General features: G+C 42.7%; 1 protein-coding gene across 8 annotated transcripts in view; it reads left to right on the forward strand.

Annotated features, from left to right (window-relative positions):
* The window catches only part of KDM2B (lysine demethylase 2B), a 126,198-nt gene that overhangs the window by 28,635 nt on the left and 81,632 nt on the right, over positions 1-15,931 (forward strand). For all 8 annotated transcript variants that reach the window (XM_074844635.1, XM_074844641.1, XM_074844632.1 and 5 more), the window contains 2 exons: positions 7,566-7,744; positions 10,619-10,725. In XM_074844635.1, coding sequence (XP_074700736.1) covers positions 7,566-7,744; positions 10,619-10,725 — 286 coding nt within the window. The remainder of the gene's footprint in view (positions 1-7,565; positions 7,745-10,618; positions 10,726-15,931) is intronic.

Genomic DNA, 15,931 nt, shown 5'->3' on the forward strand with positions numbered 1-15,931 from the left:
TGGAAATAGAAACTTGTCCCTCTAATTCCAGTACTGTGCTCTGATGCCAGACCATCTTTTTGTCATCTAAACTGGCATCTAGTTTCTGCTATTGCTGCCTATTATGTGCCCTGGTATAGTGTCTCTATTCCCTGTGCTACCCGTTGCATCTAACAACTTGCTTTTTTTGCCATACTAATTAAGCAAGTCTAAATTTGTGTCCTGTTCATTATCTTCCTTCGCTTCCCCACTTCTGGCATTGTTCTGCTATCCCTTTCCTGTGTGCTGGCATGGGCTTTGCTCTTCCTTGCAGTAAGGTGGTTCAGAAAGTTGAACTGGCAGAAAACTCACAGTCTCCCTCCCTCGCAGAGAGGGGGAGGAATATATATATATATAATTTTTTTAATGCTGTTTTAGCTCTCAGCACTAACTGATGCTGGGCTAAAACATGATGGATGTAGCCTTCTGCCTCTGTTGTGAGTTTCCACTGGGGAGCTGTGCGTCAGAAGAGTGCCTGGTGAGTGAGCCTTGATCCATGATTAGGGCTTTTGTGCAATAAAATTAATAAAAAGAAGGTATTTGATGCTCCCTCTTTATGCTTTTTTTTGGCTCTTAGAAATAAAAATGAAATACTATAACACTCGCCTATGTTTAGCATGTCCGCTGACTTGCCATTTTGGAAGTAGAACCATTTCTATTTTTAGAGCTGAGCTTCCTGTTTGAGCTCTCTTTAAGTTTGTCCTTTCCCTAACACAGTCAAACTCTTTAAAAAAATCTTAGTTAAACTGGGACAGTTTTGCTAAAAACAATCATGTTCATGTCCGGATATAAACAGCAGTAAATTCACTTTGAATGAACGTTATAATAAAAATTCAACCTCTCACAAGAATGTATTTCCATGATGTCAAAACATGAAAGTGAAATTGAACTGATGTGTTGATGTGGTCACGGTCATCTCAAAGTCTCTGTCTAGAAGTGGATTTACAAATGAGTTGTCCATGTGGGAAAATTAACCAGAACAGCTATTTTAGAATAACTCCCTGTAGTCACACTGTTCTTGTGCAGTGAGCATCCTCTGCCTTAGCTCATCCAAACTAGAAAAGAGCTGTCTTAATCTGGAGGAATAGCACCCAAAATCCTAAATATTTCATGGTAGTTGTTATGCTCTACTGCCATAATTTACCTTAGTCCGAAATGACCTTTGAATGTAGCTATGCTTTTACATAGAAGTACATATTAATATCAGCATGTTCTGGAGGTTTGATGTAATCACAGCTATATACATCTTCAGATGTCCTCATTCAAGTGTGATACTAGATGTGTGGTGGTGTTGCCAGCCCTTTGACAGAACACCTTTAAATACTAGTCTAGACCAAAGGAGAGCTGCAGGATTGCTGATCTAATTCACAAGTTAGTTGGTAACATGAATGGTAGTTGAAGGTCATCTTCTATTTCCTAGTTGCCAACTATCAGGAAAATCAAGGCCATGCTGTTTGTTACAGGCTGGTGATGAGGTTTCAGGAGGGCAACGTGGTCTTCCCTCCCAGTTCTGGCTGTTTCACTCCTGCTTGTGCTGTGCTGGGTCTTGCTCCTGAGGTCCTTCTCCTGCTCTAGCTTTGGTGCATGCCTAATCCCTCAGTGATTATCAGCAAAAAGCTAGAAAACGGAAAATATTTTCCTGATATCTTAGTAATCTCTATTTGTTTGCCCCAAAGTCGGAGGAGTGCCAGGGTCAAGGCGAGAGAAGGTCAGGGCTGCAGAGCCAGGACAGGGGAGGGGAGACCTTCACAGAGCAGGGAGCTTTTGAATCATCTCAGCCATCTCCCAAAACCCCTCCATGGTGGAGAGGTGTGCTCCGTCCCTGGGAGCTGGATGCTGGGTTGCAGGCTGAGCTCTGTCCCGCGTTGCCAGATGCCCTGGGCACAGCTACACTCTTCTTTCCACTATTGATATTACTAGAGGAGCACATCACAAGAAAGTATGTAAATAAAGCCATAAAAACCTAAATTGTCCTTTCCTTGTTGGGGTGTGGTTTTGTGTCAGAGGCAGCTTTTCTAAACATAAAAGGAGAATAGATTGCATTGATCCAATCAATGCTCCTTTGTACTTGGCTTTTGGAAAGTAAAGAACTCTGCTACTGTCAGATTAACATGTCACTTAATGAAAGAATTTAATTTCTGAAGGATTCTTAGTATGCAAAGATGCTCTTGATAGTGTAGAGTACAATGATACTATAAAATGCTATTAACTTGAAATTATTTAATTCTTATAACATTTTCCCTGTATTTTATCTGTTACTGTTAAATATATTTTATGTTGAGACATTTTAGGGAACCATCAATAGTCTTAAAATAGATTTGGTACATAAATAAAACATAGGATTTTCAACAAAGTTACATCCCTTCCCACTTGCCTTAGAACTTGTATTATTTTCCTTTTTGTAATTATTGTGTGCTAGCTCTGTCTTTTCAGCTACCTGGAGTATGCTTATACTACAGGTTAATGCATTTGAATACTGTAGAAAAACTAAAATGTTTCTTTGTATATGGATTTTTCTTTTTCTTTGTGGTTTTCACTGGCTGAAGTTTCAAAGAATCACTAGAAAATTACAGTTTATGTTTTGGGTAGATGTAAGGATACTAATTGATTCTATATAATGCTACTAAAACACATTATTTGCCCTGAGCCTCTTTCTTTAGTCTAGTCCTGTAGCATTAAGGCTTAAGACTTTTTGCTGGCTTAAGCTCTTCCTGAGGACATGCTCTAAATACCTTACCTTTTGTTGCGTGAAAAAAACTAATAACATGGGTTATTGCAATTTGGCAGTTTTATACCAAATGATAAAGCTACAGACACGGAAGAGGGGAAGGAAGGGGAAGGTACATGTCAAGTACTTGTAGCTTTACATCTCCATAAGAAGAAAATAATTTAACCCCACTGAAAAGGCTCCTGCTCTGCTGCCAGCGTGCATGCGCTGGGGAGCTGGGTGGGGGGCAGATACCTGGGGGAGGAGTGTAAAGGGGAAAGGCAGAGAGCACTGCAAAGGGCGAGCTGGATGGCTTGGGGATACTTGTTTCATGGTGGACCAGGCTGTGCTGGGAAAAATGCTGGGTGAGAAAACTAACTGGGAGGTGCGGGGCAGAGATGTGTGCAAGTGTCCGAGCTGGACTCTTACTTCCCTTTGTTCTTCTGTGCCCTCTGGTGGATCTGGGAGTGATGGTATTGGTACGTGTCTCTTTTGAGTTGTCCTTATCCTGGGTCTGAAACCCAGGGAATGTCGTGAATAGCTCCTCTCGAGCAAGGACTTTCTGCTCTGATTCACGTCCCTCCCAGTTAGGATGGGATATCGTAAGAGTCTCCTGTGGGTAGCAGATGAATACGTGCTTTCCAGCTCCAGGAGCTCCGGAGGGATTAACCGGGATGCAAGTCAAAGCCTCAGTCTTTAGGTACAATTAACCCGCTAGCAAAGCTAGCAGATTTCCTAAGGCTCTGCCAGAAATCCTGCCTTACAAACCAAGGGGTTTTTTTCCCAGTAAGAAGCAGAAAGATTAGAAAGGACTTGCAGGCCTGTCCCTTGGCATTTGAGGTTGGTTTCTGGTTGTAGATGCTATATTGTACCTTGGGCACAGATCTTAATTCAGTCACAAAGGGTTAAAATAATTCCTCAAGGTAGCTTTATCCTCTTAATGGACAGGCTCGATAATCATTCTTACAGAAAGGACATTCCCTCTTTCCTCTGCGGTGGGAGAGTTGCACCTTTTCCTGCCAGTGGTGTGCTGTGGAAGAGACAGCAGCCTAGAAAACACTGGTGTAATTTTCACTTCTGATTCACAGCTCCTGTGCATCTCTCATGTTCTACTGTATCTCATGTATCTACTATCTCTCATGTATCTACTGCATCTCTCATGTTGGTTCATGTTTGCTTTGCTAATGGACCACCTCTTGCTTCTGCTGCAGCTGGTATCAGTGCTGAATCCACGTCAGGGCAAAGAGCAGGCTGTTTTGAAGACTGGAGTCTGGCAGCCTGGATAATGCAAGTCTGAGGCTGTTTCAGGTCAAGGCAGAGGAAGGCAGTGCTTCACCTTTTTAGAACTGGCAAATGGCAACTGTTGGACCCCAGAGGAGATTATTATAGTCCCAGAATTTCCCATTCACTGTTCCTTCTCTGGTAAATTGTTACAATATTCTATACGCAAAGCAAAGTGTGGGTGCAATTCTGCAGGGGACATTGATGAGAGCTTTGCTGAATGACTTTGGAGCTGGAGCCCATCACTCCTGAAGTCTCTGGGGTGGACTTGTTGAAGCTGTGATTTGTGAAAGCGTTTGCTGATGCAGGGAGGGTGCCTGTGTAACCTGCATTCACAAAGTGCAGTTCTCTTTCTGACTAGAGGACAAGGTCTGCCTCCCTGTTGCTCTCGAAGTATTTTTGCCAAGCTCCCCAAAACAGAGAGGACCAAATCTCCGTACCAAACCAACTTGTACAGGGTGGGCAGTGGGAGGCAGGGACTCTGCACAAGTCATTTTTCCTCCAGGTGTTCATGTCTATGTAAAAAAAATACTGGTATTGCAGCATATAATAATGTTGTAGAATTTAATCTGTTAAAACCTCTACAGCATCTTGGTCACTAGGCCTCTAAATAAAGGGAGCAGATAGTGTATATGCTATTCCCTCCCCTTAGTTTTACAGTGAATTTTAGTGATACGTGGGCTGCAGTAACTTCCTTTTTTTTTTTTTTTTTTAAGGTTTCAAATGAAACATAGTTCTTAAGTAGCTCTTCCTGATTGATTTTGTTTTCCAGCTTCTGCAACTGATTTTTCCCTCTCCTTCTTGCTTTTGTTTGTTCCTCTTGTCAAAGATGGCGCTAGCTTGTTTCTTAGTTACTGCCTTTGTGATTCTTTGGGGATTCGCTTGTGCTTGATGAGTAAGCAGCAGTAGAGGAGGAAGATGTTTCTCCTTTAGGCTGTAAAATCCCCTCCCATGAACCCTAGCATCACCACTTTGCCTCTGAGTCACATCTGCTGCGGGAGGGGAAACAACACCTCTTAATCCCACACTGTCCAGGCGTTTTTCAGTCAAGAGTTATATTGGAAAAAAATACTGGGAAGCCAAGGATGAGGTGACGCATGGCACACTGAAGCTTCCATGTCAGCAGTAAGAGGTGCTCTTTGCCAGCTAGGGATCCAGGTGTGTGTTAATCCGTCGCAGCGAGCGATGAGCTGAGTGAGTGAGGAATATGGTCTGTATGAGGGCAAGAGGCTGCCAGCGTCGCTGAGATCCTGCTGGGACTTGGTGGGCTGCATCGGGCTTGATTGAGTGGAGTCCTTTCTTAGAGGACAGGGTGAGAGTGTGGCAAGAGGATTATCTAGGAAATGGTTAACAGAAATGGTACATCAAGTAAAATGGATGTCAGAGATGTTCAGAAATCCAGCCTGACCTGAGATCTCTCAGCCTGCCACTGCTTTTTGGAGCCTCTCTGTGCTTCTTTCCCTTGTTCTTCACCTGTCTCCCCTTCTGGATGATATTTTTTAACCTTCTCTGAGGGGCAGGAGATAGAAGAAAGAGCTGAATCTTTTCAGGAGAGAAGAGATAAAGTTGGCAGTAAGCCAGAACCGCTAGGAAGTGGGCAGCGAGTACAAAGCTGTTAACCTGTAATTTATACATCTCAAATTTTGCGAGCGGTACTCCAGGAATCATTATGTATGGGCTTGTTTGATAGTACTGTGGTTTAAGAGAAAAACATCCCCTCAAATTACTCTTTAATTTGGAAGTCAAGACACTATCAATTCAAATCTTAGCTCTTCTGCCCATAATTGATGGTCGTGTGCATTTAACAAACCTGCTATTGAACTGGGCCTCATACTTTTAATTCATCAGGTAACTGCTGATTTTTCTTACAGAAGGGATAATCGAGAGGCTATACAAGGTTGTTTCCAGCAAAGCTGAGATCAAATCTAGACTATAACATGACAGATCCCAGACTCGCCATGCAGTCCTTCAGATATAATTTTTTGGCATCTGTATACTTCACCTCTCTGGGCTGTAGCCGTTGCTTTAATCCCCAGGCACTGGAACCAGAAATCAGGCTGGTGCTTATTCAGGACTTCACCCCCGTTGCTAACCTATCGAGTTGAAAGAAGACTATTCCTCCTAGGTAGTAAAGTTAACAGTTAAAAAAACAACAACAAAAAACCCCAACCCAAAACTAGATTTTATGTATGTCGTTTCAAACATGCAAATACCAAATTTAAGGACTCTTGTGCTTTTCCACACATAACTAAACTTTCTCCCCATCCTGCCTCAAGGTGGCAACACTACGTCCAGTCCCGAGCTCAGACTAAGGATGAAATCCTGTTCACCGGCCTTGTAGTGAAGAGTGTGACTGACAGGCCAGTGGGACTATTCCAGATTTACACTGTATAAATTTTTCTTTTTGATTACAAAGCTTTATGGTCTTGAGTTCCTTTCCAGAATCATTATCACATCTGTCACTGTCATTGCTATCAGTGGCTAAGGATGTTTTTAATGGAGTGATGCAATCCAAACTATCACTCTTGCTGAAATACTGCTCCCAAGCACACAATAGGCCAGGTGCTGTAATTATTAATAATTCCCTCTGATGGCGTATATCGTCCCTCCATTTTGTTTTAATGCAATTTATTTCGAGTTATTTCTTCGGCAGTGAAAATGGTTTTGGAGTGATTTTTTGGAAGCGTTGCGAGTTTGTTTGCTGGAATCCTTCTTTCCTGGAAATGAGGCATGTCTCTCATGGGCTCCGGTTTGCTCACACACAAATGAACTGCTAATTAGGATGATGAAATTGCTGGGAGAGGTGAAACCTTCCAGTTGGCCGAAGAGAAGATTGTGGATTAATCTGTGTAAAGCTGAAGGCTCGACTAAAACTGCTGTTCAACATTCTGGTGCTAATGAGACTTGTATGTCTGCCACTCGAGAAGCTGAAAGTATGTCCTGTAGTTTTTGTTGAGAGATCCAGAGTGGGGGCTCACTCTTCTGTGGCATTTAGTGCTTTCATCTCCACGGATGATGACTGGAGTTGAGAATACTCAGCAATCTGTATAAGGTGTTCAGCGGTTTATAGCATCCGGTGATGCAAGGCAGTTTGCTCTTTATGGATAATTTTTGTACATGAGTAAAAGCATCTTGAGAGGCATATGGATGTTTAGAAAATTGCAGAGTATGATTTGGAGAGCTATTTGTCTTGCGTGCCCCCTGCTACTATATTGTATCGCTTCTTCATAGTTTTTAATGTACGTCTGCTTGTGTCAATTCACGTAAAGGAGGAAACTACTCTCTCCATCTCTGTGCAGCAGAGATACCAGGTGACTTGTTCGGTGTCATACTGGGCAAAAAGTCGAGTTCAAGTTAGTTCCCTGCTCACTGTTTGAGCTGCTCGGGACCTGTGGAGGGACCTATGCTGGTCTCCCATCCTCTAACAACAGCTTCCCTGCAGTTGTTGAGAATTTATGCATATATAATAATATACATACGTATATATACACACATACATATATATTTTAAAAAATAAAGCCAAGGCAGATGTTTTGAGACTGTTTCTGTGTGTTTGCAGGAAGCCGAAGGATAGTGGATGTGATGGATGTGAACACGCAGAAGGGTGTTGAAATGAGCATGTCTCAATTTGTGAGATACTATGAAACACCAGAGGCCCAGCGTGAAAAACTCTACAATGTCATCAGCCTGGAGTTCAGTCACACGAAGCTGGAGAACATTGTCAAGCGCCCCAATGTGGTAAGGGATCCTGTGGTGATGGTGTTTCTTTTCAGTTTCTTCCCAGTCACCAGTTGCTTTGTAAGAAATAAAACACGGAGTTTAAACAAGGTAATGTGAAGTACCTGTAACTCCTGTCCGTTTAGCGTTAGGATCTCATTTTTACCCAAGTAGGAAGCTGGTCTCCTTGACAGTGGAACTTAATTTACAGGAATTAGGTACCTGATGAGCTCTTAATCATGCAATTTTCACAGATACCCAGTTCCTCTCAGGTATTTAGGGGAAATTCCATCCATAATTAAATACCTCTCTATTGTTTTTCCTCCTCTAAGGAAGTTTACATTATCAGGAAGCTTAAATTCATTATATATGAACCCTCCTATTAACTAAAAAATGTTCAGGAGGCTCCAAAGCAAAAAGGTTGAAACCGCATGTATTAAATGTCGAAATCTATACATAATTAAATCAGCATAATCACTGTCAGAATTGGCAGTGTCAGAGGAAGGGGGTATATTTGTAAACATTTTTTAAAGATAAAGGGCTCTTGTGATTTTGTTTCCCAAGGGAGTCACCAGCAGTGAAACTGTGACCTTATTAAAAAAGATTATTTCTTTTATCACTAAGGTGTAACCATGTGTGGGTGAGGGTTAGAACATCAACTCAGTAATACACAGTGATGAAGGAGATGGCATTGGAGGTTTCAGTGTGTCTCCTCAGGACACTCGGCAGTTGATGAAGGAACAAAGGAACTTCTCAAAGTAGAATGCATGTGCTGCTTGTTCCCTCCGCTCGTGGCACTGGATGCTCAAGGCACTGCTGGATATGAAACTATAGCTCTATGATGTTTTGTTTTCAGACACTTTTCTCCTCATTTCTAAATGCTATTCCAGTTATACCAGCAGTTTTTTTCACTGGGGACATCCCTTGCCTATGCAGACAATATAAACACCACACTTCTGCCTGAACGGGTCAAAAATAGATGGCAGTTCTAATCGCCGATGTGTAGAAGTAATTCTGAAGTAGGCTTTTGTGTTCTGTTACACACGTATCACAAATCGAATATTAAGCACATATTTAGAAGTTTGTGCAGGTTTTTGCTGTCATTCAGGCACTAGTGGGCAGTTTGGAAGTGCTCTGGGGAGTTTCTAGTGTTTAACTGAACCTGGTTTTCCCAAGCATATCATGCTCAGTGAGCTTTTAAAACATCTGTGCAAATTTCCTGGGTGCTCAGAACTGAAAAATGCAATTAGATACCCGTTACTACATGTAAATGAATACTTCATATCTGTTTAATACAGCCTGAGTGCACAATTGTTTGTAAAACCAGGAATATTTGGATCTCACTGAAGGAGAGATTTGCATTCCCGTTAGGTACTTGGGAATAGAAGAGAGGGTGCTGGGGAAGCGGGTGCTGAGAGGAGGTCCAGTACGTAAAGTCAGATACTAGTTGAATACTATATTTGTATAAGTGGTTCCCTTGAATTCTGCAGAGCTCTTTTAGCCCACGTAAGGCAGAAATACTTGATTCATGTTCCCTGTTGTGTAAAAACTGTGGGTTGCAATATCAGGATGTGGGAATTATTTCAGAATCAGGGCAGTAACCATCAATTTTGTTTTCACATACAATTGTGAATTGGTCCTATTTCTACTGGCTGCATTATCTCCTTTTGCCTCTTCTCAGAGTACTGTGTGTTATCAACAGTACCTGGTGCAGATGGAGAAATAGATAGGGGTCAGCCCCAATCTGCAAGAATTTCATGTGCTAATTGCCCTGTTATGAAAATCCTCTGGGGACACAAACAGTTGAGTTGACTCATCCAAACAACATTCCTGGGTGGGCCTTTAAAAAGATTTAGCAGTCAGGAGGCTAAGTGGGGTGCTAACGATGACAGAGTTGGACTTCTCTGTTCTTGCTGCACACGGTGAGAGGACAGCTTTCTCACCAACGCCTAGGATAGGTCTTGCAGTCCTTATTGACCAATAAATGGAGGTTCATTCACGTGTTTTTCGAGCTGGGTCGGGGTGTACAGCCACACTGTGGCCAAACGCAGCACTACAGCTTGCTTCGTTGGACTTCCCAAGTTGCCTGGTGTTTTCCCCTGTTTTGAAATCTAACACGTGTGATCCACTTGCATAACCAGAAGGGAGCGTTAAGGGTATCTAGCACAGGCTCCATCATAAAACAGGCCAAAGAAGGAGTCACAGGCTTGTCCCTGCTGTGGCTGTGATGGACAGATTGCAGTTCGTGCTCTGGTACCCAGCACAGGAGCTATGTTTCAGTGTCCCCTGAACGATCTTCAGTTTCCATCTCTTCCTCACCTTGCTGGCAGTATGTTTCCAATTGTTTGGCTTTTGCTGTTTTCTCTTGCCCACACTTCCTAAAAGTTCAGCTTTTGGACAAGAACTTTGGTGAATTTTATGTCCAAGTAGAACAATGAAGGAAGTGCACAGTAGGCAATAATGTAATTACTCAAATCAGAATTTGGCCAGAACAATGGTGTTAATGTTCCTTGAAGTGTAAAGTATTGGAATAGTATAATCTCTTTTATGCTTGTATTTTAATGTTAATAAATGTAATTTCTAGGCTGTTGGCTACAAAAATGCACTTGAATACAGACAGCAGGTGATGCTGCAAGAGAAGGTGCTCACAGGTGAGCACACAGGTGGGCACCCAATTAAATTGACTGCAAAACCCTCCTTACTCTGGGTTTTAGAGGGCTGAGTTGTGATGAAGTGCTGCACCTTACATGTTGGGTCCATAGGATTTTTGCTGAACACTAAGGTTCTTCCTGTCTGCGAGCATCTGCTGCTTCTGTCATTGTTAGAGCTTTAGCAACAGAAGTATATCCTGCCATGTGTTCAGTAACTAACAATTGATTTTGGTGGGGCTTTCAGGTGGACTTAGTTGACTGGGTGGATAATATGTGGCCACAGCATTTGAAGGCGAGACAGACGGATGCTACCAATGCTATATCAGAGATGAAATACCCCAAAGTGAAAAAGTAAGTTTGTTTAAGTCTTTAAAAAGCTCTACTCTTGACCTCCTTGATTAATTTCTTTTTCAGTTTGCTGAATACAATCTTTAATCAAATCTTTTTGAAAAGTGCATTTTCATTTTTCAGTTTTGAGCAACTCTGTTTTGAAAATGGCAGACTGACCTTACATAGTGAATTCTCCAAAAGTACTATCCAAAGAAATCACTTCACAGGATACAGCCATGTCATACAGTTCACACAGTGGAGTCAAAGTCCTTCTGTAGGCTGGGTTCAGATCCTTCCCAGGCTCTAAACTACTAATGGCTGAAAAATTATTAGCTGAGAGATGCTTTGTGAAATGAACTTGAAGTCCATTTTTAATAGGTATGTGTCTCCCCAAAAACTCATCACTGCCCTTCATGCCACTTTACTTTTCTGTTGACTTTTTCAACAGCAAGGTCAAATACTGGACTGATTATATAGGCCGTGTTTCTTGTTTTGGAGGACCTGCTCAGGGCAGGTTTGAGACCAAACACAAGAGTGGTTTGTCCTGCTTCTGCCTATCTTGGGTCTAGTTTTTGGGCAAGTTGTGATAGCATAACCTCACCTGTTTCTTCTGTTTGAATGTCTTCCTTGAAACTTTTTATATGATGATGGGAAAAGGGAACTATTTTGGGGGCCTGAAAATGTGCACTGTAAGATTCATAGGAATTACTACGACTGAGATGGGGATTATGTTAATGATATAATAGCTATTGACCTGTATGGCTGATGAACACCATATAATCCTGGAAGCCCTTCACTGCTGTTTGTGTTTTAGAGGCATTTTCTATTGGCCAGACCTAATGCTGGCGCATCCTGGGCTCTGCTGTTGAACTGACCTCTAGTGTTTTACAAATCACTCAGAACTCCTTCCAAACAGTAATGTCTCAAATAAATTGGTACCAGTATATACAGAGGAGTGGGCAGTCAGAAAGTGATATACAGCATTTACTCTCATTCTGTAAAAATAAACAGTTTGGAGGTAAAGGTCTGCGTAATAGAAGAGCCTCTGTGGCACGCATCATGGGGAAGCCTGGTCCTACGATATGCTCAGCACCATCGATTTCAGTGGAAGCTAAAGATACTCCCAAGTTCTGAAGCGTAAGATGCTTGTTAGGGTAACTAGATCTGGATAGGAGTGCCAAATTTCACATATGCGTTTGGAAATGTCCTAAGTGACTTGCCTAAGGTCACACAGTAAGTCAGTGGCAGAGCAGAAAATAGAACCCAGCCAACTTGCTTCCCAAGTGGTGAGTCTATAAAATAACATTATTTATAATCTGCTAGAGCTAAGAAACTAAATCAGGATTCAGGGCTTCAGGATTCATGGATCGTACATGGTAAGAAGTAAAGAAAACGATCCCTCTCCTAGAGCAGGCACACTCCAGATGCTGAAAAAAATGTAACAAGTAAACAAAGCAAGGCAGAGATGGTTTAAAGGATAAGGTAGCAACATGACTAACAGAATTTAGCAGAAAAAGCAGAGTATATTCTTGCAGTTCACTACTTGCATCATGAAATGCCAGATGGTAGGTTTCAAAGAGGGATTTTAGAGAAGTAGCAATTCAACAGATTTTGACATGGAGCTTTTCCCATGTGTGGGGGATGGCCTGGTAGAAAGGAAAGAGATGCCTGATGAAGAAGCAGACACAGAGCCATTGAGGTTGCTGTCACTGGCAAAGTGAAGGTGGAGGTTGACAGCTTGATAAACTAGTAGATGTGATAGGTAGAGGAAGGCTAAACAGTGAAAGACTGTAAGCACTTGAAATGTGACAATGGAGTTTGATGTGGGGAAAAGGAGTTACCATGCATGAGAGTTAAAGGCAAGGGTGATGCAGCTGGAGGGATGAGGATGTTGCTAGTGAGCATCATCTGGCATAAAGACTAGAGAAAGCTGCTTTGCAGCACTGTTGGCACAAACCCCTCATCAGTCTGAAGAAGCAACAAAGATAAAAGCAATAACAAACATTGACAGCCTAGGAGTACAAGGGAAGTTGTACTGGATCAGGACAAAGATCCGTGGCACTCAGTAACCTGTCTGCTGTTGGGTGCTGTCATAGATGCCCTGGGAGGAGTGTAGGAACAGTGTAAGCATAAAATGATGCCACCTCTTAAAATTATCTTCTGAACTTCCACGCTCTGCAGTTCAGGCAGGGGCTGTCCTGAGGTGGAAGTGGTTTCTGTGTGCTTAGTGACTCTCAAGAGATTTCTTTTCCGTGAACTTGTCCAGTTAAAATATGAACTCCTCAAAAGATTAGCTTTCTCCATCTTTGGAAATTCAGATTGGCCCTTTCCTGTACAGATACTAGTCCCAGCTATTGCTGTGAGTACCCAGAGGGTATAAGCCCTTATTAAAGAGATCGTGTTCAGTTGTGGAGCTAAATGTCAGTGCTGTCACTTGTTTCATGCTGCCCATTCTTTTATGTGAATCGTCAATATTCATATGCTTTATTAATGACTGTTGTTGCTCAGAAATGGGATTGTTTCATTTCATTCTTGTTCTTAGCATTCTCATAACACTAAGAGTTTGCAGTATGCAATACCCACCATTAACGTGTTCCCTATAAACAAAAAGCACTCCAGCGAAAGCGTTGCGGTTTTGCAGACACAGATGGCATTACCAGACACAAATGTCTGTCTTGGCTCCTGCACGTCAAGTTCCGTGCTGGGAGTGAAGTTAGAGAACGCTCCATCTGCTGCGCTGCTTCAGTTACCAGGAGCACTACGCGCGCTGGAGACCGCCCTGGCTTTCACTTGGACTTGCACCATTAACTTTTTTAAAAAATTCTGGGTAATGAGGTTATTTTTCTGTCTGTAAGTAAATGACTGCTTACCTAGTAGGAGCCTTAGAGGACTGAATTAAGTGGGGAAATGGTTTATGTCAAAAATATGTAAAACTTTCCAAGTACTACCTCTTAAGCAGTAAACCAACATAAATTAAGGGGATGTCTAGCTGAGATTGTAGTGTGACAAACTTCAAACTGGTATAAGTTGGCATTGCCCCTGAAAAAACAGTCCCATGCCCACATTGTTTCATCCTCATCACTTGAACACGCCATTGTGCAGCTGCAGAGTAAACTGGACTGGGGGCTGGTCTGGCTGAAAACCGACTTGGAAATAAAGAAGAAAAATTGGTTACTTTTCAGGCCATCCAAACCACCACATGGCTGCATAAATGTTTGCGCCAACTGAAGGGCAGTGCAGAAGTGTGAAAAAAACATAGCAGTGGGCTGGCTCATCGACAGACCCCTTCTGCAGTTCACACAAGGTGCAGGGCCACAAGACACCGGGTGAGCTGAGCGAGCAGCTCACTGCTGCCGAGGAAACCGGCACCTGCCTCTCCTCTTTCACATCCCTGGGTGCAAGTTCCTGCAAAGGGCTGCACAAACGTGGGAGCCTGCGTGAGAGCGGGCAGCGTGCTGTGTAACCAGGAGCCAAGGTAGGAGGAAAAGGCAGTGCTGTTCTAACGTCACCTTTTAGGGGCAGAAGCTTGTTAGATCGCGTCAGATGTCTGTGGTACTGCAAATCCTAAGGGTAGGAAACTGTGACAAAAGGAAACTGAACAGGGCTCAGAAGTGCTTCCTTTCATCGTGGTGCACCATAACCATTTTCAGGTAGCTGAGAACAAGCTCAGATTTAGTTTTCTGTTTAAATTCAACCAGGACTGAAGCAATCTGGATACAGCTGAACCTGAACTAAACAAAAAATAAAGTACTAATTTGATTTCTCATTTATCAAAACAGCCCTGCTGGAATTATTATCCCCTTTATTAGGTTTTGTGTTTGTAGCCTTGCAAGATTATTTCCAAAGCAGTGGCAGTGAAATAGCTGCTGTGCCAGGACATGATGGCTATAGAAATAGTAACAGGCACTTCTAACAACTTGATAAAGTTTGTGCTATGGAACAAATGAAAACGAAAGCCTCTGTCACTACAACACCTTTTTTTGCCTTCAGAATTCTTCCTATTGCTTAAGATAGCTAAGCACTGCTATAATAGGTCTTTAGATTGCTGCTGTCCTTCGGTTAAGGATGGGGTATTTTGTATGAAACATCTACCTGTTCACAGAAGGATGATGCTCTGTTACCATGTACTCAGCCTTATTTTCCCTCTCCTAGGCTGTTATTCAGCCATCCATTCCTTTCTATTAATTCCTTTACTAAGTAGGGATGGATTTAAACAGATGCTAAAATACTCTGCTGAGCTGCGGTCTAATTAGAAGCTGAGGGTGTGCCTCTGGAGACAGAGATTGCCCTTTGAATTGAGGGAGCTCGCAGGTCCTGCAGCACAACCTGGTGCCGTTTTATGCATGTGAGATACTCGTATGCGCTTTGTATGTAACTTGTGAACTGCTTTTGATACAAAACTGCTCTATAAATATAATTAAGTACAACAAAATTAGACCAATAAGCACAAATTCTCATTAAAACTTTCCAAGCTAGCAAAGTAAATAAAATTTAATGTCTTCAAGTCAGTGCATTAGTCTCAAATCCTCCTTTGTGTAGAGCTTGGAGGACTTGCAGCGTCACACGTGTAACTGAAATAAGCTCCAGCATTTAAAATGGTCTGTGGTGAGCTTGGAGCTGAACAGCCATGTCACAGGGACGGAGAAACGAGTCGTGTTCTCACTGATACCAGAATGCTGTTCCAGGGGCAGACGGGCCCAGCTCGCTGTGAATTGGCAGCTTGGTTCATTTCCTTGCAGTGGCAGGTGCCTTCTCAGAAATTTAAGCTTCCAATCAAAAAAAAAAAGAGGCCTCTTCATTCTTGAAGTTCAAAGGTAACCTTCCCAGCGGTAGCTGAACATACGCCGCAGCAACGAGGCTTGCAGGCAGCCTGAGATGGTAGCTGGGTGCAGTTTTGCTGATCCTCTACGTGGGCTGTTCATGCCAAAATCTGACGGCTGGAAGGTAAATAATGCTTTCCCCGTGAAGTCCCCACTCGTGGCAGCGCTCCGCTGAGGTGTGAACCCACCCCGCACACCAGCGCTTGGAGTTTCACCTCGGATGAGACCGGGGCAAGGGTGGGATGAGCAAAGTGTTGCCCCTTACTTTGGTCCCAGCGTGATCTGTGAGTGTAATTTGCAGTCGCTTCACAAAATCTCTGGCGCATCTCGCAGAAAATAGGCTTTCTCTTATCTCGGGTGTTGTTTATGTCTGACTGACTCAGATCGTAACCCCCTCAGGGCAGGAA

The sequence above is a fragment of the Strix aluco genome, chromosome 18 (genome assembly GCF_031877795.1).
Source record: "Strix aluco isolate bStrAlu1 chromosome 18, bStrAlu1.hap1, whole genome shotgun sequence".
NCBI classification, from domain to species: domain Eukaryota; kingdom Metazoa; phylum Chordata; class Aves; order Strigiformes; family Strigidae; genus Strix; species Strix aluco.